General features: G+C 37.8%; 2 protein-coding genes across 5 annotated transcripts; one reads left to right on the top strand and one right to left on the bottom strand.

Annotated features, from left to right (window-relative positions):
- The first annotated feature begins 439 nt into the window (after positions 1-439).
- Positions 440-16,876, top strand: LOC141362615 (kelch domain-containing protein 2-like). 2 transcript variants are annotated; one of them, XM_073864920.1, is made up of 13 exons: positions 440-603; positions 694-870; positions 1,173-1,278; positions 4,212-4,322; positions 6,828-6,938; positions 7,240-7,420; positions 9,525-9,647; positions 10,946-11,133; positions 11,408-11,604; positions 13,276-13,367; positions 13,468-13,522; positions 14,165-14,262; positions 16,348-16,876. In XM_073864920.1, the coding sequence occupies exons 1-13, from the start codon at positions 542-544 to the stop codon at positions 16,581-16,583; spliced, it is 1,737 nt and encodes a 578-aa protein (XP_073721021.1). In that variant the 5' UTR covers positions 440-541; the 3' UTR covers positions 16,584-16,876. The 2 variants fall into 2 exon arrangements, with proteins under 2 accessions (XP_073721021.1, XP_073721022.1); XM_073864921.1 differs by lacking the exon at positions 6,828-6,938.
- A 169-nt stretch (positions 16,877-17,045) lies between these two features.
- On the bottom strand, positions 17,046-22,966 carry LOC141349095 (maleylacetoacetate isomerase-like). 3 transcript variants are annotated; one of them, XM_073864922.1, is made up of 10 exons: positions 22,920-22,966; positions 22,442-22,496; positions 22,073-22,124; positions 21,897-21,964; positions 21,722-21,802; positions 21,510-21,635; positions 20,205-20,280; positions 17,499-17,551; positions 17,331-17,380; positions 17,046-17,249 (listed from the first exon to the last, which is right to left on the bottom strand). In XM_073864922.1, the coding sequence occupies exons 2-10, from the start codon at positions 22,469-22,471 to the stop codon at positions 17,123-17,125; spliced, it is 663 nt and encodes a 220-aa protein (XP_073721023.1). In that variant the 5' UTR covers positions 22,472-22,496; positions 22,920-22,966; the 3' UTR covers positions 17,046-17,122. The 3 variants fall into 3 exon arrangements, with proteins under 3 accessions (XP_073721023.1, XP_073721024.1, XP_073721025.1); XM_073864923.1 differs by lacking the exon at positions 22,920-22,966 and adding an exon at positions 22,724-22,755; XM_073864924.1 differs by lacking the exons at positions 22,442-22,496; positions 22,920-22,966 and adding an exon at positions 22,196-22,429.
- Positions 22,967-23,185: the final 219 nt, after the last annotated feature.

Here is a 23,185-nt window from a genome sequence, read left to right as displayed (position 1 = left end):
CGGCTTTCTTATAATCTGTATTTAAATAAAACATTTTAAGAATATCTATTTTCTTGAATTATTTATATGGTATTTGCCAATCTATTGGAATGAATATTACTAAATCATATTATTATTTTAATCCTCGATTTTTATCCGTCGAGTAAATTACAGTTCTTGTTGCATCTTAATGTTTTTCCAGAATATTTTCAGCCGACCAGCATTTATATTTCAAGTAATTTCCTATAAAGGACCATTAAAAAATACAAATAAAAATTAAATAATGTAAACATCGGTTTACAAAATGTATAACTTACTTATATTTTATCCTCTCAATTTATTTCATAATAATTTAAGTATTTATTTTAATGTTTTGTCTTTGTTTCTCCATAATATGAAACTTTAAAGTATGTTTATTATGTAAAATGTTAATTGGTCGTGGCAGGATGACGCAGGATGTGATAAATGTGATGGGTTGTGACAGGTGTGCAGTCTGCTGCAGGCCTGAACACAAGTACTAACGTTACACTGGAGGAGACTGAACCCTTAAGACCACAACAGCATGGCTAAAATCAACTTTTATGCCATTTGGTCCTTGCGTGAAGCACCTCGGCAATTTATACGGTAGTTCTAGTTACTGTAGCGAGCAGTCGATCATTTCACGTTTAAGTATTTATCAAACAGCTGTTTGTTTCCCTAATGTACCCCGTTTAGACATGTGAACCGCGTGATGTACCAAGTTCAGATGCCGTTGCCTTTACCGAAGCAGCTGATAGTGTTTGCTTTAGGCGACTGGTCATCCTTCTCCAGTGATACTGATATATCTGTGGAGGTTCAGCTGGGGCATGAGGTCAAATCACAGATCATCGGGGCTCTTTCACCTCATTCTAGGTAAGACAAACGAGGAAGTAACCGTTTACCCTTACCTGTTACTGGTAGCATGCCTGGGTTTTTACGATGATACTTTAACAAAGTCACCAAATTACGCTTTTGATGTACCCTAAACTCTATTAATGCTTTATTTGTCAAATAATATTTGAGATTAATTGAACGTTAGACCAAGTCTAGATTTACATAGTCATACGCCTTTGTCTGGCCAACGCAATGCAATTAGCACTCAATAACCCTCAAACTGTATTTAAACATAGTTTTATTTTATTTCTGACCTGTCTGGGAACTTTAATGTGTTAAAGGTGTCTAATTTGGCAAGGAATGTGGACTCCTGAACTTCTTGCTGAAGCCACACACAGAGGAAGAAGAGGAGTTTATGCCAAATTAGTGCTTAGCATTAATGGACAGGTATTTATTATGATGCAAATGAACTTATTGCACATTTTCTTCTTAGTAATTAGCTTTTGCCAAACTGTATTTATAATTGCAGGTACATTTTGGGGTGGTTTCCCGGACAGGGATTAGCTTAAACCAGGACTAGACCTGAGTTTAATTGGGAAATATAACTAGTTTTAAGACACATACAGTACTAAAAACATTACTTATGTGCATTTTGAGGCAAAACAAAGGGCACTGATGTATTTTAAGATATGTAAGTGCAAGTTGTTTTCAGTTTGAACAGCTCTTACATTTATTTTAGTCTAGGACTAGTTTAATCCCTGTCCGGGAAACCGCCCCTTAGTGTCCAAAGTCGCTTGTTTTTTTCAGCTTTTTCCAGTGGTTCGATTTTTAATTATTGTATAAATTTGGTGCTTATTGTCATGGATTGCAAGATTTTACAGGCCATAACAATACAGAGACAGAGCGCAGTGCATCATAACCTAAAAGCCACGCCCACCGGGGGGGGGGGGGGGCAATCCATCCTTCTCCATTGACTTTGTATTGGAGAGGCTCCCTCCTTGTCATTTCTCGCTTATAACAAAAAAAACAGAATAATGCCTAAAAGCTGCTGTGTGACAGGATGTACAGCTAACAAGCCAAAAAACCCAGAAATAAGTTTTTATAAGCTGTCGACCCCAAAAAAACGAGCATTTAAAGACACAAAAGTGGAAACGGGCAAAGTTGGGACACTGTAGAAATTGTGAGTAAAAAAGGAATGGAATAATTTACAAATCTCAAACTTATATTTTATTCACAATAGAATATAGATAACATATCAAATGTAGAAAATGAGACATTTTGAAATGTCATGCCAAATATTGGCTCATTTTGAATTTCATGAGAGCAACACATTCCAAAAAAAAGTTGGGACAGGTAGCAATTAGAGGCTGGAAAATTTAAATGTACATAAAAGGAACAGCTGGAGGAGGACCAATGTTTAGGAATAGGAATGTTGTCCCATTCTTGTCTAATACAGGCTTCTAGTTCCTCAACTGTCTTGGGTCTTCTTTGTCGCATCTTCCTCTTAATGATTTGCCAAATGTTTTCTATGGGTGAAAGATCTGGACTGCAGGCTGGCCATTTCAGTACTCAGATCCTCTTCTACGCAGTCTTGACGTTGTAATTGATGCAGTATGTGGTCTGGCATTGTCATGTTGGAAAATGCAAGGTCTTCCCTGAAAGAGACGACTTCTGAATGGGAGCATATGTGGCTTTAAACTTGGATAAACCTTTCAGCATTGATGGTGCCTTTCCAGATGTGTAAGCTGCCCGTGCCACACACACTCATGCAACCTCAAACCATCAGAGATGCAGGCTTCTGAAATGAGTGCTAATAACAACTTGGGATGTCCTTGTCCTCTTTAGTCCGGATGAAATGGCGTCCGAGTTTTCCAAAAAGAACTTCAAATTTTTATTCATCTGACCACAGAACAGTTTTCCACTTTGCCAAAGTCCATTTTAAATAAGCCTTGGCCCAGAGAAAACGCTTGTGCTTCTGGAGCATGTTTAGATATGGCTTCTTTTTTGACCTATAGAGTTTTAGCCAGCAACGGCGAATGGCATGGTGGATTGTGTTTACGACAATGTTTTCTGGAAGTATTCCAGAGCCCATGTTTGATTTCCATTACAGTAGCATTCCTGTATATGATGCAGTGCTGTCTAAGGGCCCGAAGATCACGGGCATCCAGTATGGTTTTCCAGCCTTGACCCTTCCGCACTGAGATTGTTCCAGATTCTATCAATCTTTGGATGATATTATGCACTGTAGATGATGATAACTTCAAACACTTTGCAATTTTTCTCTGAGAAACTCAGAAAACTATTTTTGCTGCAGGATTGGGGGAATTGGTGATTCTCTGCCCATCTTGACTTCTGACAGAAACTGGCACTCTGACAGGCTTTTTGATACCCAATCATGTTGCCCATTGACCTAATAAGTTGTAAATTAGTATGTTCCTTATGTACATTACATTTTCTGGCCTCCTATTACTACCTGTCCCAACTTTTTTTTGGAATGTGTAGCTCTCATGAAATCCAAAATGAGCCAATATTTGGCATGACATTTCAAAATGTCTCACTTTCAACATTTGATATATTTTATTTACAATAAAATATATATAACATAAGTTTATGAGATTAGTAAATTATTCCATTCCTTTTTTACTCACAATTTCTACAGTGTCCCAACTTTTTCTGATTTGGGGTTGTACTACTATTAGTAGAACTGCGCCCACTAGGGGGAAACGTAGTCGGCGATCCACCTTTTTCTCCTTAAAAGCTGGGTTTTACAGCTTGACAGCTTATAAAAACTTATTTCTGGGTTTTTTGGCTTGGTAGTTGTACATCTTGTCACACAGCAGCTTTTAGGCATTATTCTGTTTTTGTTATAAGCCAGAAATGACAAGGAGGCGGCCTCTCACAATACAAAGTTAATGGAGACGGTTGGATTGTTTCCCCCCCGGTAGGCGTGGTTTTCAAATTTGCATAACTGCACTCTGTCTCTGTAATATTTCTTGATAAAAAGTGCCTTATAGCTGAAATAATGATTTTTCTAAAATAGTCAGTGTGAAATTATGTGACCAATGTAGAAAAACAGTGTTGACAGATTTGATCTCTTTCACACACACACACACACACACACACACACACACACACACACACACACCCACATGCATGACTGTCAACACACTTATTTGGTTATGTATGCAATAATTAACGATGGGTCAATTAAGGTGTTAATGAGGCACAATGCGAAACGGGTTACACCGCAGGTGTGCATTACTTTCCAAAAAACTACCATTTGAAAAAAGCAGAAAACCATAATGACTTGGACACCAAATGTACTTGCAATTATATAAATCACTAATCACCCATGTAATGTTCAACTGTCTTCATTGTAGGTGAGAGCCAGTTTTGTCAGCAGCACTCCACGGGTGACAAGAAAACAGCTTTTGCTGAACCACTCGTCCAATCCATCCAGCACTCTTCTTAGCAGCGGAGAGAGTCATGATGTGAGTTATCTTACTTAAGTTGTTCGTGTTGGGAATATCAAATGGATTTCAAACCGATCTACAAAAAGAGTTGTTCTGGGTTTTGGACACTGTTCCCCTGGTTTTATGATGGTTCTTAACTAGGCAAGGCAAGTTTTTTGTATAGCACCTTTCATACACCATAAAATCACAATAAAAGCAAAGATACATAAGAATTTAAAATAACAATTAACCCTCAAACGCTCCTCATTTTCTGTTTACACTTCTGGCCCTTGGGGTCTATATGACCCCAAAATTGAAAGCATAATTGTAAGAAGAATATACATTTTCAATAATACAAATAATATATCTTTTTTTTACTTCAAATCTCTCAAAACACAGCTTTATTGTATAGATGAAGTACTTTTGTACCTGTTTACCACTAAATTCCTCAACTACTCTGTTGGCTTGCCTGAAAAATAGGGGTGTCACGATTCTCCAAATCCTCGATTCGATTACATTTTCGATTCTGATGTCACGATTCAATTCGATTCTCGATTATTAAATGAATTTTTTTAAGACAAAAAATTATATGCCTTTATTATTATTATTATTATTATAGTTTCACATTAACATGCACATTGCGTGCTTTTCCTTGTATGGAGGTTTGTGGGCTTTACTTTACATGGAGAGCTTGTAGAGAGAGAATTCCTTCTTGCACGCAGATAGACTTAATGCGCGTGTCTTGACTCCTATTATCTGAAATAAAACCGGTGCGTCATAAGCAGCTGCGCTTCTGTCTCACATGCACGCGGTCTCGCATCTGTCCAAAGTCTAAACATAAACGAAAGTAATAATCCTTACGTATTTGTTCAGTTTTATGCGTTTCATGCGGACTGAGGCAAACTATACCTTTTGTTTAAAATATAACCCGCTGCATCTTGGCGGCTCTCTCGTGCACGTGCAGAGAGCTGCGCTCTGTCCGAAGGCAGATCACTAGGTAGTAATCCTGTTTATGATATGCATTCAAGGAGTTGTAGCAATACATCCCTCGTGTTTAAAATATAAATCGCGTTCCGCTGGATGGATGTTTTTAAAGGCACTTCTGAGAGTTTATTTTCCCCCGCCTGGCAAGCTGACCGGACGTGAGATGGGGGCGTGGCAGCATCGACGATCCCATTTTTTAATTCGATGTTCGGGGTTGTGACTTAATTTCGATCGATTTCGATTTAAAATCGAAATCGTGACACCCTTACTGAAAAATATAGAATTTTTATGAAAATTCACATAAATTATTATCTAAATTTTATTTAAATTGTTTTTAGATATTGATCTAGGTGTTAAGTGTTGAATTCAGCCATCGTTTTTATAAAATTTTTAGATTTATGCTGGATATATTGATATTTTTTGATAAATTGAAAAAAAAATCATTCACTTTCAATTGGGGTCATATTGACCCCAAAGGGACAGATTAATGAATTTTTTTTACATACCTTTGGAACAACTGAATCAAGCCCAGTTTTTTGGTGTATGTAAAGAGAGATTATTTAGGAAAAGTCACAAAGTTTTATATCTCTGAGATGAATGAAACATTTTTTAACCAATGAAATGTCGTTTGGGGTCATATAGACCCCAAGGACCGTTTGAGAGTTAAAAGATTTACTAATGATTTTACACTTCCTGCCTGCCTAATTTGCTAAATTCGGGGATCCCCTATCTGAATGGAAAGTCTGAGAGATCATCAACCTTACCCGCAGGTCTATAGTGTCTTTTCCTCTCCTAATGGAGAGGCGAAAACTCAACACACTTTTTGCTTAGCTAAACCTGCAAGACTTTATTGTCTAAAAAGACTATGTTGGAGAACCGATGGGCCACCAGTTAAACCAGCACCATACCAGCCTGGACCAGTGTGATTTATGCTGGTCTGAGCTGCTGTGTCATTCTGTGTCAATACAACCAGAAGTTAATGCCAGCGTTTGAAGTAAAGACCATGCAAACTTTTGAAGGACACAAAAAGTGCATTTAATGCGACCAAAGGTTGCTACAGTAAGTCAACTGATTTTTGAGTCAAACCTTGATATATATGTATCTATATTGAACCATCTCTTTATATTTTCCCAAACACATAATAATAAAGTCCAGACATCAAAAATATCAGTCTACAAACAAGTTTTATATTTTAGATCAGGCTAATATGTTTTATGGATGTGGAAAAGGACAAGAGTCTTGGGGAGACAAACATACTTTGTAGGATTTTTGTGAATTAAAATGCAAAAACCAGAAGCAATAATACCAGACAAATAGAGAACGCTCTAGCCATCTTATTTAAAAAAAAAAAAGAATAACTGGCTACAACATTGCTTTTCAGAGAAACGGATATGTGAACTTGCAGTAGCGTGTTTCCTAAATGTCTACAAAATCAAAAATATTATAGTATTTTTAATTTAGTACAGTCAAAATCTTACATCCAACTCCTTTAAGTAGAGGACAGTTTAAATAAGAAACATTTGTTATGCACTAAGACAACTACCCTACATCTCTATGAAGATTACTCAAAGATCACCTCCTGAGGGAAGCGTCAGCGGTGCAGAGATGGAAAAAGGCAAAGTGGATATGCAGGATAGCACATTGTCCAATATTCATGGTGTGTGGCCATTGGTAAGGAGTCATTACCAACTAGTTCTTAAAGGGATAGTTCACCCAAAAATTACAATTGTCATCATTTACTAACCCTCATCTTGTTCTACCTGTATGTCAGTGGGTGCCGTCAACTGTGTGCATACAATCATTTGTTAAAATATCTGTTTTGCGTTTAACAGAATAAACAAACTCATAGGGTAAATAATGACCACTTTTTTTTTGGATGATCTATTCCTTTAAGCAATTACTGTTTATCAAATCTCTAGAGATCATCTCCTCTCAGTTGTGTCTCAAGCTCTCTGTTTAATGGTTTTTGAAGGATAAAACTCCGAGACGAACGGTTATAGGGATAAAGGAATGCATTTGGAGTTCTGAAGAACTTGGAAGCATTCAGGATCCAAGGCGAATTTCGAGCCCCAAAAAGCGCAAGCTGTGTAAAATGCCTGCAGTAGATTTTGAGGAGGAAACTGCCATCAAACGTGTGAAGAGTTACAGGGCTGGTAAATGCTAATTTCTTTGTGCAGATAAAGTGTATGTATGCTTAATGTATCCTGTGATTAACTCTCCTTAAAGGTGGAAAAGAGGATGTTTGTTTAATACATTTTTGCAATGTTACCTGAAACTGTCTTTACTAAATGATAAAAGACTATTTATTAGGCGCACTGAAAGTAATAAAATTAATATATGTCATCTGTGCATAAGGTAGGGCCTTATAAACATCAGCCAATCGTTGATGCAATCATCGCAATCGTCATTGGCCCTCTTGCTTGTCAATCACTGCCATTACGTTTCTTGGGAGAGACGTGCGCGCTCCAGTAACGTTACACGAGTGACGCATGCGCATAGCGCATGAAACTCCGTCTTAAGTTTCGGTTTGTTTTCATTTTCGCTCCTGCTTTCCTCCTCGAATCTGCACCATGGAAGAGAAGAAACCCGAAGGAGGACGCAAAAGAAAGAGTTTTTAAGTCGCTGAGAAGAGGAGAAATTTGTCAGAAGAATGTTATCTAACCAGAGTCGTTATTGGAGAAACATTTCAACACTGGAGAGCAATGAAGGAACAGAGAGGTGTCAGACGCGCAGGTCGCAAAAATTCTCTTTGACAGGTAACAGTGATTATTCTTTCTTTGTGGAATAATTATTGTTGTACTGTTATTCAGGTATATCGACGTTGTTCTTGTACTGTAGTTGTAAGTGACCAGGCTGCTACACGCTAGTTGAAATGGGAGTAGCGTCGACTGATCTAACTTTACGTCTTATGTGTTTATTATCATATCTTTTCACATAATGAATCCACTGACGCGACACAGCATATGCCAGTGGTAAACAAACACTCGTGTTCAAATACTCGTGCACGAGTTATGGAAGGCGTTTCCTAGATATGAGCTGTGAAGGAGGGAGGCTGTTCTTGCGCATGCGCTTATTTAAAAAACTCAGTAACGGTCTTTGGATTCTCAGTCGGCGGAAACATCCTCTTTTGCGCCTTTAAAGGTGCAGTGTGTACATTTTAGCGACATCTAGTGGTGAGGTTGTGAATTGCAACCAACAGCTCAGTCCACTGCTCACCCCTCGCTTTTGAAACGCATAGAAAAGCTACAGTAGCCACCACCGGACAAAAATGTCATCGTCGGAGACAACTTGGTAAAAAAAGTTTGTCCATTAAGGGCTTCTGTAGAAACATGGCGGCCCAAAATAGCAACTTCCATGTAAGGGGACCCTTGGGGTATGTAGATAAAACATCTTATTTTAAGGTAATAAACACATAACGGTTCATTGTGAAAGGTCTTTATACACCCTTGATAATATAGTTTTGTATATTATTTTGCATTTCTGTCAAAAGATACTTCTGAAAATTACACACTGCACCTTTAAAGTATCATAGATGCAAATTCACTCTAATTTATCTGGAGCAACTTGCATTGTATTAAGACTATACCTTTTTTCCCGGTTTCATGTTTGAGCCATCTCAACCTAAAATAACTTTCACTGACACATCTTAAAATATGCCAGAGCCATTTATTTGTCCCAAGATACACACCAGTATTGTCCTCTCCAAAAGATTGTTTATAAAAAGATGCTTAAACATCTTAATTTAACTCAGTGTTTCTCAAACTTTTTCTGCCATTCCCCATTCTGGAGGTGGGGAAGGGTTTCAAGCCCCACCTGTCCCAATCGCCCCAACAAAATCGTAATCAGCTAGGTTTTAAGTTACCGCGTGACATTTTCTACAGTCTGATTTATTTAAGTTTTAAGCTAGGTTTATGTTTAAATGTGCCGTTTTGAGTGTATGGTCAATAAATAATTGAATTAATAGATTTTCTCCCATTTGTCACGCCCCACTTGTAATGTTCCTATTCCCCACCAGTGGGGCCCGCCCCACACTTTGAGAAACACTGATTTAACTAATGCTTAGTCCTGGCTTTAGCTAAGCCTTGTCTGTGAAACCAGGCCTTAATCGGTGTGTGTTTCCTGGGAATCAAACCCATGATGACCTCTGATGCGATGCAAACATAAAAATATGGGGAAACCTTAAATTTATTAGTTAAAATATAACATTGTGGTGTCAATTTTGCCCTTTTACTTGTTATTTTTTCATATTTAATTTAGATTGTCCATCAAAACGATGGAGACATGCAATGTGTTTGAGTGATCCTGACACAGCCATTCTGATTGGTGGAGGGACTGATGACGAGGCCAGTTGTAAAGACTCTCTATGGAAATTAGAGATTGGTACGTGAGGTCAATCTATACCATTTATATACCTATATGCAAAATCAATTTTTATTAAAGATTTATGTGGTCTGTCTAAAATGGATAAAAAAACGTGGTAGTAGATAAACAAACAAAACTGCATGTATATACACTCACCTAAAGGATTATTAGGAACACCATACTAATACTGTGTTTGACCCCCTTTCGCCTTCAGAACTGCCTTAATTCTATGTGGCATTGATTCAACAAGGTGCTGAAAGTATTCTTTAGAAATGTTGGCCCATATTGATAGGATAGCATCTTGCAGTTGATAGAGATTTTTGGGATGCACATCCAGGGCACGAAGCTCCGGTTCCACCACATCCCTAAGATGCTCTATTGGGTTAAGATCTGATGACTGTGGGGGCCATTTTAGTACAGTGAACTCATTGTCATGTTCAAGAAACCAATTTGAAATTATTCAAGCTTTGTGACGCGGTGCATTATCCTGCTGGAAGTAGCCGTCAGAGGATGGGTACATGGTGGTCATAAAGTGATGGACATGGTCAGAAACGATGCTCAGGTAGGCCGTGGCATTTAAACGATGCCCAATTGGCACTAAGGACCCTAAAGTGTGCCAAGAAAACATCCCACACCATTACACCACGACCACCAGGCTACAAAGTGGTAACAAGGCATGATGGATCCATGTTCTGTCCAATTTTGGTGAGCTTGTGCAACTTGTAGCCTATTTTTCCTATTTGTAGTGGAGATGAGTGGTACCCTGTGGGGTCTTCTACTGTTGTAGCCCATCCGCCTCAAGGTTGTGCGTGTTGTGGCTTCACAAATGCTTTGCTGCTCGGTTGTAACGAGTGGTTATTTCAGTCAAAGTTGCTCTTCTATCAGCTTGAATCAGTCGGCCTATTCTCCTCTGACCTCTAGCATCAACATGGCATTTTCGCCCACAGGACTGCCGCATTACGGATGTTTTCCCTTTTCACACCATTCTTTGTAAACCCTAGAAATGGTTGTGGGTGAAAATCCCAGTAACTGAGCAGATTGTGAAATACTCAGACTGGCCCGTCTGGCACCAACAACCATGCCATGCTCAAAATTGCTTAAATCACCTTTCTTTTCCATTCTGACATTCAGTTTGGAGTTCAGGAGATTGTATTGACCAGGACCACACCCCTAAATGCATTGAAGCAACTGCCATGTGATTGGTCGATTAGATAATTGCATTGAGAAATTGAATGGGTGTTCCTAATAATCCTTTAGGTGAGTGTATATTACATGCAGTATACCTTCAATATAATTTATACTATTTAACTCCTCAGATAGTGATTTCTGGTTTCCTATGGATACTTCAACATCTGGGGTCAATCCACCTAGCTCTCGAGGACACTCGGCAACCTTTGATCCGGAATCCAAAGTTGTCTATGTGTATGGAGGTTTGAGAGATGGCCAGCGCTACAGTGATATTTATGTACTGGACACCATTACATGGAAATGGAAGCTTGTACATGTGGGTGAAACATCGTAATGATGATTTTTATACCTTTATTTGACAACAGTAATCCAGATACTGTTATGATTTATGTTTGGAGCATTTACATTGATTTTACAGCATGACTAAATGTTTTGAACAGGTGCTACACAAGTTTTACATGGGTGTGGTTTAGCATTTAAAATGGTTCTCCTATGATTACGAGTCTGTGAACCACTTTTAGTGCTATTAAGCACCATATTTTAACATATTATAACAGTTTCTACTTGTTTAAATTTTCAATAATGAACAGGCGAAAGGAAATATACCATCTCTGGCATATCACAGTGCCAATGTTTTTAAGAGTGAGCTGTATGTATTTGGAGGGGTACTACCCAGCAAATGTCCTGAAGGGAAGATTTGCAGTAATGCATTATACATCTTTAACCCTGAACACGGTCTGTGGTATCAACCAATTGTGGAGGGTGATCGTCCTTTACCCAGGTTTGGGTAAGTACTTCTTTGAACCTTTCATGCATGTGTAAAAAAATATATATATATATATAATCACCAAAGTAAAAGTAACTTAATAAAGGTATTAATTTGAAGAGCTTAGATGCAAACCGCAAATTCATTCAAGCGTCTTTTTCCCGAACAATCTTAATTTGTGGGGAGTGAAGGGAAAGCACCCGTTTGATAAATGAGCCAGTAGTGAAGAAATAATTACTTTAAAGAAATATTTTTTGAGTAACGACCACAACACTGGCTATGTCCTCCTTGCCGGAGTGTGATTTGTTTCATGTTCAGGTGCAATGGATTGCTTACAAACCAATAGGGTGTCGGAATGGTATATATTAATGCTTCTCATCCAACCACAATCAAATTCACTCTATCTGGATGGCACGATCTGGATAGTTTTTAGAAAGTAGAAAGTACAGATAATTTTTTTGAAAATGTCGAAGGGGTAGGGGAAAGTAAGGGGTAGAAGTAAAGTGTCATCTGTAAAATAATTACTCCAATAAAGTATAGATACCCATAATTTCTATTTAAGTACGTAATGAAGTATTTGTACTTTATTACTTGACACATCTGTTAAGCACGCATTATGAAGTGGTTTCCCGGACGGGAATTAGCTTAAACCAGGACTAGGCCTTAGTTTAATTAGGAAATATCAACAAACATGCTTTACTTAGAACATTACCTGTATGAGTTTTGAGGCAAAACAAAGGGCACTGATGTATTTTATTATATCAGTACAAGTTGTTTTCAGCTCTTACAAAAATTTTTGGTCTAGGACTAGTCTAATCCCTGTCCCGGAAACCTCACCTATAGGTTTATAAGTTCAAAACTTTTGCAAAAATTCACTGCAAAATTTCACTTAATCCTGGTCTCATTCCATTCTGAAATACAGATTTGTTGGCAGAGTCTGTTAAACGACTTAGGGGCGGTTTCCCGGACCAGGATTAGCTTAATCCAGGACTAGGCCTTAGTTTAATTAGGAAATATAACTAGTTTTAACAAACATGCCTTACTAAAAACATTACCTGTGTGCATTTTGAGGTAAAACAAAGGGCACTGATGTATTTTAAGATATGTAAGTGCAAGTTGTTTTCAGTTTGGAGAGCTCTTAAAAGTGTTTAAGTCTAGGACTAGTCTAATCCCTGTCCGGGAAACCGCCCCATAATGATTTTTCAGCTAAGTGCACTGAAGACAAAGGCACGTTTACGTCAATGTGCAAAGTTTTTTACCCGGTTAAAAGGAGGTTTACAGAATATTTTTGTATATTAACAAAATTTCTGAGCCTTTTACATTTATTCAGAAAGCCAGTGAAGAGTGACTGAAACTTTAAAAGTGGAGACCTTGCATTTTGTTAGACGGTCTTGCAGCGAAAGTTCTTATAAAATAATACAATTATTAAAGTGACATTTGTGAAAAAAAGGCATTTCTACTCAAAAGATCGAAAATATTAACAATGCAAATGGATGTTTACACACTTCTTTGTTCATATTTACCAAGGGTGCTAATAATTCTTAACATGACAGTATGCTTATTTATAATTTACTTTTTAAGTAAATTACTTTTAAGTAAATAGTTTTCCTATAGTTTACTGGTTAAGCACAATGCAATTGTGTCGCCTTGGTGTTGCTTCATATGTTAGCTTATATCTTATGTTTATGACAGGCACTCCACCACACTGCTGTCTAACAAACTGATCATTTTTGGTGGGGGAAATACTGCAGCTTACCTTAATGACCTTCATATTCTGGATCTTGGTATGACCCAAAGCACATGCATGACCTCATTTGCTAAAATTCTTTGTTTATTGTGTCTGTTTGTATTTAACGGATTGTTATTTGTATTTTTCTGAGAAAGGTTTCATGGAATATACTGCAGTCAAGTACGAAAACTTGCCACCACTGGCCCGTGGGTAAGATTTGTCAAGGGTAGAGTTTTTGGGGTATAATTTTTTTAGCAACATTAATATGGTCAGTGTTTAAAGGGAGAGTTTACCCAAATATTCTGTCATCATTTACTTGCCCTCAAGTTGATCCAAACGTGCATACATTTCTTTGTTTTGCTGAACACAAAGGAAGTTATTTGTCAAGCAGGAAGCAGGAGCACCACTGATTTTCATAGTAGGAAAAGTGGAAGTTAATGCTTCTCCAAAACTGCTAAAATATCTGTCTTGGTGTTAAGCTGTAAATAAATGATGACAAAATTGTCATTTTTAGATGAACTATCTCTTTAAGATGGTTAACATTAAACGTGATACAGTCTCTTATTATTGATCTTTAAACTCACTGCATATTACTACAGAAATATAAATAAATATTATTTAAAATATAGCATGGCATGTCAAGTTTTACTACAATGTTTTTGAAAAGAAACTCATATGGAATTTAAGCCATCAAGTAAATCAAAATGATCTTAATCATTAAAATACAGGCAGACTTGTTCAACACATTGTTTTATTCCATCAAAAGAAGACTATATACTATACAGTATAGACTATACAATACGTGTGGAGGTGAAGATTGTTTTTATTTATAATTTTCTGTATGGTGGGCAGGTTTCATGCTGCTATGCCCGTGTCTGACAACAGGGTGCTGATCAGCGGAGGCTGCAGTGCTATAGGGGTCTTACAGGACCTTCATCTCTTTAACATAGGTCAGTCATTCTGTTTCCGTCCCGTTTTTGTTATTATAACATCTAATGTTAAAAATGAAATGGTTTAAACGCCCTATTCAAATGTTTTTTTAAAAAGTGTATGTTTTTTACTGTGGAAGAAGCTACACAAAACATAAGCATTATTTTGTAAATGTCGACAAAATACTTGTGAAATGACGCTGTTTCCATAACCAATTCAATCCGACTTAATTTTGTTGTTTCTCAATAAGCCTTTTTTTTAAAACTTTACAGTGATAGCGATTTGAAAGGATATAGAGCAGTTGACTCCTGACTCCCGCAGTATTTTGATGTCATGTGCTTATCAGTTCTTGTGACGCCACATGAAGTCGAACAGACCTTTTCTGTCTTAAACTCCATCCAAACATATCCAATCCAGCCAATACAGTGCCTTGCGAAAGTATTCGGCCCCCTTGAACTTTTCAACCTTTTGTCACATTTTAGGCTTCGAACATAAAGATATAAAACTGTATTTTTTTGTGAAGAATCAACAAGAAGTGGGACACAATCATGAAGTGGAACGAAATTTATTGGATATTTCAAACTTTTTTAACAAATAAAAAACTGAAAAATTAGCCGTGCAAAATTATTCAGCCCCTTTACTTTCAGTGCAGCAAACTCTCTTCAGATGTTCAGTGAGGATCTCTAAATGATCCAATGTTGACCTAAATGACTAATGAGGATATATAGAATCCACCTTTGTGTAATCAAGTCTCCGTATAAATGCACCTGCTCTATAATAGTCCCAGAGGTCCGTTTAAAGCGCAGAGAGCATCATGAAGAACAAGGAACACACGAGGCAGGTCCGAGATACTGTTGTGGAGAAGTTTAAAGCTGGATTTGGATACAAAAAGATTTCCCAAGCTTTAAACATCCCAAGGAGCACTGTGCAAGCGATAATACTGAAATAGACCCCTACAAATCTACGAACACCCGGACGTCCTTCTAAACTTTCAGCTCAAACAAGGAGAAGGCTGATCAGAGATGCAGCCAAGAGGCCCATGATCACTCTCGATGAACTGCAAAGATCTACAGCTGAGGTGGGAGAGTCAAGAAGAAAGACATTTCTTAAAAGATATCCATAAAAAGTGTCGTTTAAAGTTTGCTACAAGCCACCTGGGAGACACACCAAACATGTGGAAGAAGCTGCTCTGGTCAGATGAAACCAAAATCGAACTTTTTGGCAACAATGCAAAACGTTATTTTTGGCGTAAAGGCAACACAGCTCATCACCCTGAACACACCATCCCCACTGTCAAACATGGTGGTGGTGGTGGCAGCATCATGGTTTAGGCCTGCTTTTCTTCAGCAGGGACAAGGAAGATGGTTAAAATTGATGGGAAGATGGATGGAGCCAAAAACAGGACCATTCTGGAAGAAAACCTGATGGAGTCTGCAAAAGAGCGAAGACTGGGACAGAAATTTGTCTTCCAACAAGACAATGATCCAAAACATAAAGCAAAATCTACAATGGAATGGTTCACAAATAAACATATCCAGGTGTGAATGGCCAAGTCCAAGTCCAGACCTGAATTCAATCAAGAATCTGTGGAAAAAACTGAAAACTGCTGTTCACAAACGCTCTCCATCCAACCTTATTGAGCTCAAGCTGTTTTGCAAGGAGGAATGGGCACTTTGTTGTGCTACAAAGTATTAACTTAAAAGGGATGAATAATTTTGAACGCCCAATTTTTCAGTTTTTTATTTGTTAAAGTTTGAAATATCCAATAAAATTAGCTCCACTTCATGATTGTGTCCCACTTGTTGATTCTTCACAAAAAACTAAAGTTTTATATCTTTATGTTTGTAACCTGAAATGTGACAAAAGGTGGAAGAGTTCAAGGGGGCCGAATACTTTCGCAAGGCACTGTATATGGGAGTTTATGCGAAATTGCGCATTTTCAATTTCCGCAATTGGAAGGGTAATGGAAACGCAGCTATATATATCCACTTGTTAACTCCTTTTCATTTTGAGTATTTAAGCATACTGATGGCCTCAAAGTTAACTGATATGGACTAAAAGCCATGAAATCCCAATTATGATTTGATGGTACATTTTTTTTCCAGACACTAACACATGGACATCAGTGGTGTCCCCTTGGCTGTGCTCGAAGCCTCGAGCAGGACATAGTCTGATTAGCTTGGGATGTACAAAGGGTTTATCTTTAGACCAGAAGAACGTAAGGAACCGGCGTCATACCAGCCTGTCCCATCAGTGCACCATTCTATTATTTGGAGGATCAGACTGTTCTGGGACATTTTACAATGACACTGTCAAATGCACATTTGAACTCCCTATTTAGGGTCAGAAACAAACAGGACTGTTTTATTTTTTAAACCTGAAAATGGTATGATATTAAACTTGGCAACTTAATAGAAAAACTGGAATGCCAAAAGCACTTATCTTTGTCTTTTTTTTAAGATTGCATTATTGCACTTTTAGCATGAACAGCTGTTTTACAGCTACTGTTTTTATATTAATTACCTTAAATTTTCACTTTCATTTAATTCAGATTTGTATTTAGTACATTTAGAGATTCAGAGATCCATTGTATTTTTGTGCAATAAATGTTTTTCTGACTTTGCACGCATTTTACATGTTTTCACGTTTGCATTGTTTTCCACTTTTTATGTAGTTACGTCATATGCGCACAATTTCCTTAAAGTCACGAGGATGTACAGCTTATGTCTTGGTCTCTTGTTTATAAATCTCTGAAATCTTGCAAGAAGCAATTACAATCTTTTCACCAAAGCAATAAACGCAGTTATTTGTATAAGAAACTGTCTTTATTTCTTACAAATGTTTATTGAAGGGATTTTTCCTGTAAGAATCTTCATAATGTTATTGTTGCATGTCATCAGGAGTGTCGGGCTGACAAGATGGATGACTCGCTTTAAAGGCCTCAATTTCCGTTAAGATCTGATTTAACCTCCGGATAGTAGGGAAAGGGGTCAGGTCCACCTTAAACCTTTAGGCAAATGAAAGTAAAGATTATTTACTTCTTAGATCCTTTTTGCAAATTTCTGTTGCTTAAGAAAATAACTTTTACCTTTCAGCATTGTAGACCTGGGGCACAAGGCAAATATCTGCCATGGATATCTAGAAGAGTAAGTAGGGTAGCCATGTGATTATTTAAATCATGTTAATGTTAAACATGTGGTAGTCACGTACAGTATGTCTTCTGCTATGATTAGGAAGAAATGACATTCATTATTACCTCATCACCTACACAGTATTTTCCAGATGTCTGCTTCAAGATAGGCTCTAGAGCTTTAACACAAAATAAAAATATTTTTTATATAATAAATTAGAGAATTGGGTATAATAAGTACATTTTAATGTTACGATGAGTATAGGAAAACTGGTAACACTTTACAATAAGATTAACAATACAATTTAGTAATGCATTAGCTAACATACAGTAATTAAGGGCAATATAGTTTTTTATCATTTATTAATCTCTGTTAATACCAATACAGTTATTCATGTTATTTTATGGTGCATTAACCAATGTTAACAATGTATTATTAAATACTGAAATTAAAGGTCCAGTTCTTTCTGTGTTTTTAAGCTTTGATTGTGTTTACAGTGTGCAATATAACGTGTTCATGTTTCACGTGTAAAAACAAACAGTATTTTCCACACAATTGACTTATCTGTATAACGCTGTTTTCACTATCCTTAAAACAGGCGGATATCTTCCCTGTTCTATGAAGTCCCTCCTTTAGAAATGTGTATCGGGTTCTGATTGTGTAGCTTGTTTAGTGTGTTTTGATTCGTTAGCAGCTTAGCTTGCCGTTAGCTTAGCTGGCGACTGATGTATTCCTGTGGGTGGAGTTTAGTCAAAAAAACTGTAGTGAACTTTAAGCTTTATAATTTTACAGGTATTATTTATGCTCTAACAGCAACATTACACACTAACGGTACATTCACACGGGGCGTAAGCGTTAACGCTTAACGGAAGGCTTGTCTGAAGTGTGGCCAACAGCCAATCACAGTGGCCGCAGCACATGCTCCAGTCTCCCATAAATGTAATTGGCCGTGTGAAAAGTTGATTGCCGCCATAGATATGTACCTTGGCTACTGCAGTTCATTGGACCGAATGCGTCAAACAGAGCCGCCATCTTGAAACAGGGGAATCCCACATAAGCGTCATTGTAGGCAATGGTGTAACAGAAATAAAATCCCCATAAATCGGCATGAACGCGATTTTCTTCGTTTTCTTTTGGTTCGTTTCAACAGTCAGACATGTATTTAGCATTTAGTACAGGAAAAAATAAAAGTTTTGATTTTATGAAAATTAACTTTCTAACTGTAATGCATAGTGCTAGTAGCCCTTTCATCCATGCGCAGCACAAAAGTCCGGCATTGTCCATGAATTCGAAGTACAGGTGGACATAGCACCTTTACCTAGATACTTCCTATGACAAGACCCCTGTTTTAAGATGGCGGCGGTTTTGACGCATGCTCAGAACCCCAAGGCGACATCTAGTGTATATATCTATGGATTGCCGCGAGCCATAGATATATACACTAGATGTCGCCTTGGGGTTCTGAGCCTGCGTCAAAACCGCCGCCATCTTAGAACAGAGGTCTTGTCATAGGAAGTAGCTAGGTAAAGCTGCTATCTCCGCCTGTACTTCGAATTCATGGACAATGCCGGACTTTTGTGCTGCGTATGGATGTTAGGCCTACTAGCAACTATGCATTACAGTTAGAAAAAGTAAATTTTCATAAAAGCAAAACTTTTATTTTTTCCTGTACTAAATGCTAAATACATGTCGGACTGTTGAAACGAACCAAAAGAAAACCAAGAAAATCGCGTTCATGACGATTTATAGTGATTTTATTCAGTTCATTGACGCATTCAGTCCAATGAACTGCTGTAGCCAAGGCGACATCTAGTGTACATATCTATGGCCGCAGGCAACGGCACTGACGCGGTGCTGACGGATCCACAATTCAGTTCGGCAACGCATGACGTCACCCATTAAAAGTGAATGGGAAGCGTTAACGCTAACGCCCCGTGTGAATGCTCTAGCCGTTTCTCAATACCAAGTACGCCAAACTCGGACTTGTGTCCTTCGTAGTTCGAACTTGAAAGTTCAGACTCGAAAGAACGAACTCCTGACGCGAAATGCATTCTGGGAAACTTCGCTGTCATAAGTCCACACAAGTCTCCTCTGATGCATCCTCGATAAAATGGGCGGATCAAGAACACATCCGGGGATTTTATGTGAACTTGGGCTTGATGCGAACTTTGAATTGGAACAGTACTTGGGCCGCAACTGATGACGTTTCACAAGTCCACAAGAACACAAGTACAGACAAGAACGCATATTGAGAAACGGCTACTGTCAGAGGGTCCACTACACCTCTTCTATAGCATCGTTAGTAGGGCACCCAGAGCTGTTATTGACGCTCTCGCCGGTGGCGGTATTGAAGCACAGTAACTAGGGTTTAAAAAATGGGATCCGAAAGAACGTGACCTTTAACATGAACTAAGATTAATAAATGCTGTAGAGGTATTGTTCATTGTTAGTTTATGTTAGCTAATGCATTGATTTTAACAAATATACAACCTTATTGTAAAGTGTTGCTGAAAAAATAATTGAAACGCAACAGTCAGGCTTGAAAAAAGGCAAATAATTGCTACCATATGATTGAGTACCATTAAAAAAACAGCGAACTTGCTCCCATTAAAACATTGCAAATCATGTTAAGGAAAGTTGTCTTGCATTCTAAAACAGGGATATTTCTCTACAAACTCCAAAATAGTATTTAATACATTTAAATCAATGACTACAAAAGTTTTAACATTGTTTTGGTGTACTGAGTAAATTGTTTTTTTTTTATTAAAGATGTAAGTACCTTTGCCTTTTCCTCATCTTTCTTAAATATTTTGCTTGCTTGTAACACTCACCTTCAAATCCTTTGTTGATGAAATGTTGAGCCCACTGTAGTTTTTCTGCACCAATTTTCTGAATCACATACAGATTCTGAAAATATAGCACCATTGGATAAAATAAGTCATATGAACACATGCCTTGTGCAGAAATAAACATAGTATACGTATTTGCTATATTGTTGTACCCTGGCATTTTTACATTGCATGGTGTAATTCACAAGTGGTGTCCATGTATCATTTTGTACATAAAAATACTATTTAACTTGTGTGTTAAATTGCATCATTGTGTCATTATTTGTCAAACTGCACAATGAACTTTTGTATACTGGCTATGTGCATACAGTATGTTTGCATGCTGCACACAACATCATGCATATACTGTACCATCAGTCACTTTAAAAGAAACATTTACAAAGAAAGTAATTTTGTTTTGTTCAGTATATATACTTGATTTGTACAAAACACATTAATGTGTTGCAACTATATGTTACCTGTTTTGATTAGGGATGCACCGAATCCAGGATTCGGTTTCGGATTCGGCCGAATACTGGGCTTTTTGGCGGGGTTCGGGTTCGGCCGAATCCTAGATTTTTTTTCCACCGAACCGAATCCTAGGCTTGCGCTACGCTGGTCGACGTCACGCAGCCGTTGATTACACACATCGGGTGCTGACGTGGAGATGAGCTTTTTCTTTCGGTCAGCTGGACACACCAAAACTTTTAAACACCGCTGAAAACGCCTTGAGGACCCCAAATGCCAGCTGTTTTTCAGCCGAGCGCTTGGTAGCTGTGATGCTTCAGCTGTGAGCCGGTTGGTTGCTGTGGTAATGTCCTGCCCCTCCTCCACTGTAATTGGACGGCCGTGTGAAGACTGACATTGACGAGCGGAGCTTCTCACTCAAAGTTAAATATAGTTTTCAGCGCGGAGCTGCTTGCTTATTGGAAAAACGAGCGTGTCGCAACGCATCGCTTTCATTATGCATAGGCTTATGGTTATTGTCAAAATAGTTTTTCCAACTTGTCATCCTGGCATAATGTACAGTTAAAATTAAATAAAATGAAAAATACACTGCCGTGGACGTTTTTTACTTCATTAATGTGTTTTACTGTGTTGGAATAAGGATGCGAGTAGGATTCGGTATTCGGTTTCGGATTCGGCCGAATCTTAAACGGTGGATTCGGGATTCGGCCGAACCTAAAAAATCTGGATTCGGTGCATCCCTAGTTTTGATATAAAGTGCAAGACTGTACACCACATGATCCACAAGTTGCTGCTTATAATAAACACTGACTGTCAGTAAATATAATGTAGGCTCCTCACCTGCAGAGGCTGGATCCCAGAGGCGATGATGTCACAGATCATGCGGACCTTAGCACGCTGCTTTGGGTCTGCAGGTAGAAGGCGGGGCCCTGGCCGAGTTTCCTCAATGTACTGGATAATAGCCAACTATGCAAAGTAATATAAATTATGGTAATGTAGATTAAAATAATTTCTGTATACTAAAAAGCAGGAGAATGCGCTTGTATTCTTACCGACTGAGACAAAGTGATGCCATCAATGGCAAGTGCAGGCACTTGTTGCATTGGATTTAATTCTTTAAATTGATCTGTGCGCTTATGAGTAAAAGAAAAAATCAAGTCAGTGTCCAAATGTTTATAAAAATTGCAATTACTAAATTTCAGATTAATCCCAATTCTGCAGTATTACCTGTTGTCCACCATCCTTGATAAGATTGACTGGTGCTTGTTCAAACTCAATGCCTTTCAGTGCAAATGCTAAAATGTATTAAAATAAATTTGCATAAAAACATAAACACTCATAAATAACAAGCATATAATTAAAATACATGAACATTTAGGGTAATTTAATGTGTGAAGACTCACCAATCCGGACTCTCCAGGAGCAAGAACTTCTGAAGTACCCATACAGAACAGGCTAGAACATGAAAATACAACAATCAAACAAAGTTTTGCAAACAAATCTTTAATTCAAGATGAGGAACAAACCTTGGGTTGAGTCGCCATTGTATTTTTTGTTCAAACTACTGCTATAAAAAAATACGCTACCCAGACAACCAATAGGATCTTACGCCCCCAAATCCTCCTCTTGGTTGCTATAGTTTCCCATGACTAAGCAGCTTTGGCGGACTTTGTATGATATCGGCATAAGGAAGTCATCTGAAATCTGTTTATTTAAAAGTGTATCAACTCTCATTTGCAAACATGATTTGCAGACGGGATTTATGCATTTACCTTAATAAAACGTGCAGACGATGCATTCATAGCACAACTGACTGTGTTTTCTCGTCTTGAAAAAGAAAACAGGGAGTTAGATATTTGGACCTACTATACAGATGTGATGCCTGTTTTACCAATGAATCGTTGATATGAACCGATTCTCGAAAATGATTCGATCGAACTGACTTTGCAAAGCCTCGAACCATTAACCTTTTAATATTTGATTAAGAATATAAAAAAAACACTTGTTTTTGTTTCTTAATTTTATATATTCATGTATTTCCTTATTATACTTACAATAATTGTGAAACAGTAACAAACACGTGACACTTAATGATAAAAAAAATTTAGAGTAAAAATGTAAAACGTCTCAGTGTGACGTTTCGAACAATTAAAACTGAACCGATTCGTTCAAACTATTTTGACTGCTCCACACTGTTCAAAACAATGCATTTACTTGGTTTTGTTCTCAGGAAACGTTAAGACAGCGCACCTGTGATTTAACAAAATGCGATTAAAAACTGACGATTGTCTTTCTTGTAGATAAATAACGCGCCTACATCAGGTTCTGACACATTGTTCATAGAATTGATTGACAGGTTTGATACCCTATCGCATGGTTGAAAACTAGCTTAACCTATGAGCGTGTCTCTTAAAAGAGCACATTGCATAAACGCGCACTGTCATTGGTACATAATTTTCACGTCTAACCAATAGGTTACATCTATTTGGGGGAGTATATAGCATCAGCAATTGATT

This window comes from Misgurnus anguillicaudatus, unplaced genomic scaffold, assembly GCF_027580225.2.
Source record: "Misgurnus anguillicaudatus unplaced genomic scaffold, ASM2758022v2 HiC_scaffold_28, whole genome shotgun sequence".
NCBI lineage: Eukaryota > Metazoa > Chordata > Actinopteri > Cypriniformes > Cobitidae > Misgurnus > Misgurnus anguillicaudatus.
Note: the sequence above shows the minus strand (reverse complement) of the source record. Positions and strands in the feature narration are given on the sequence as shown.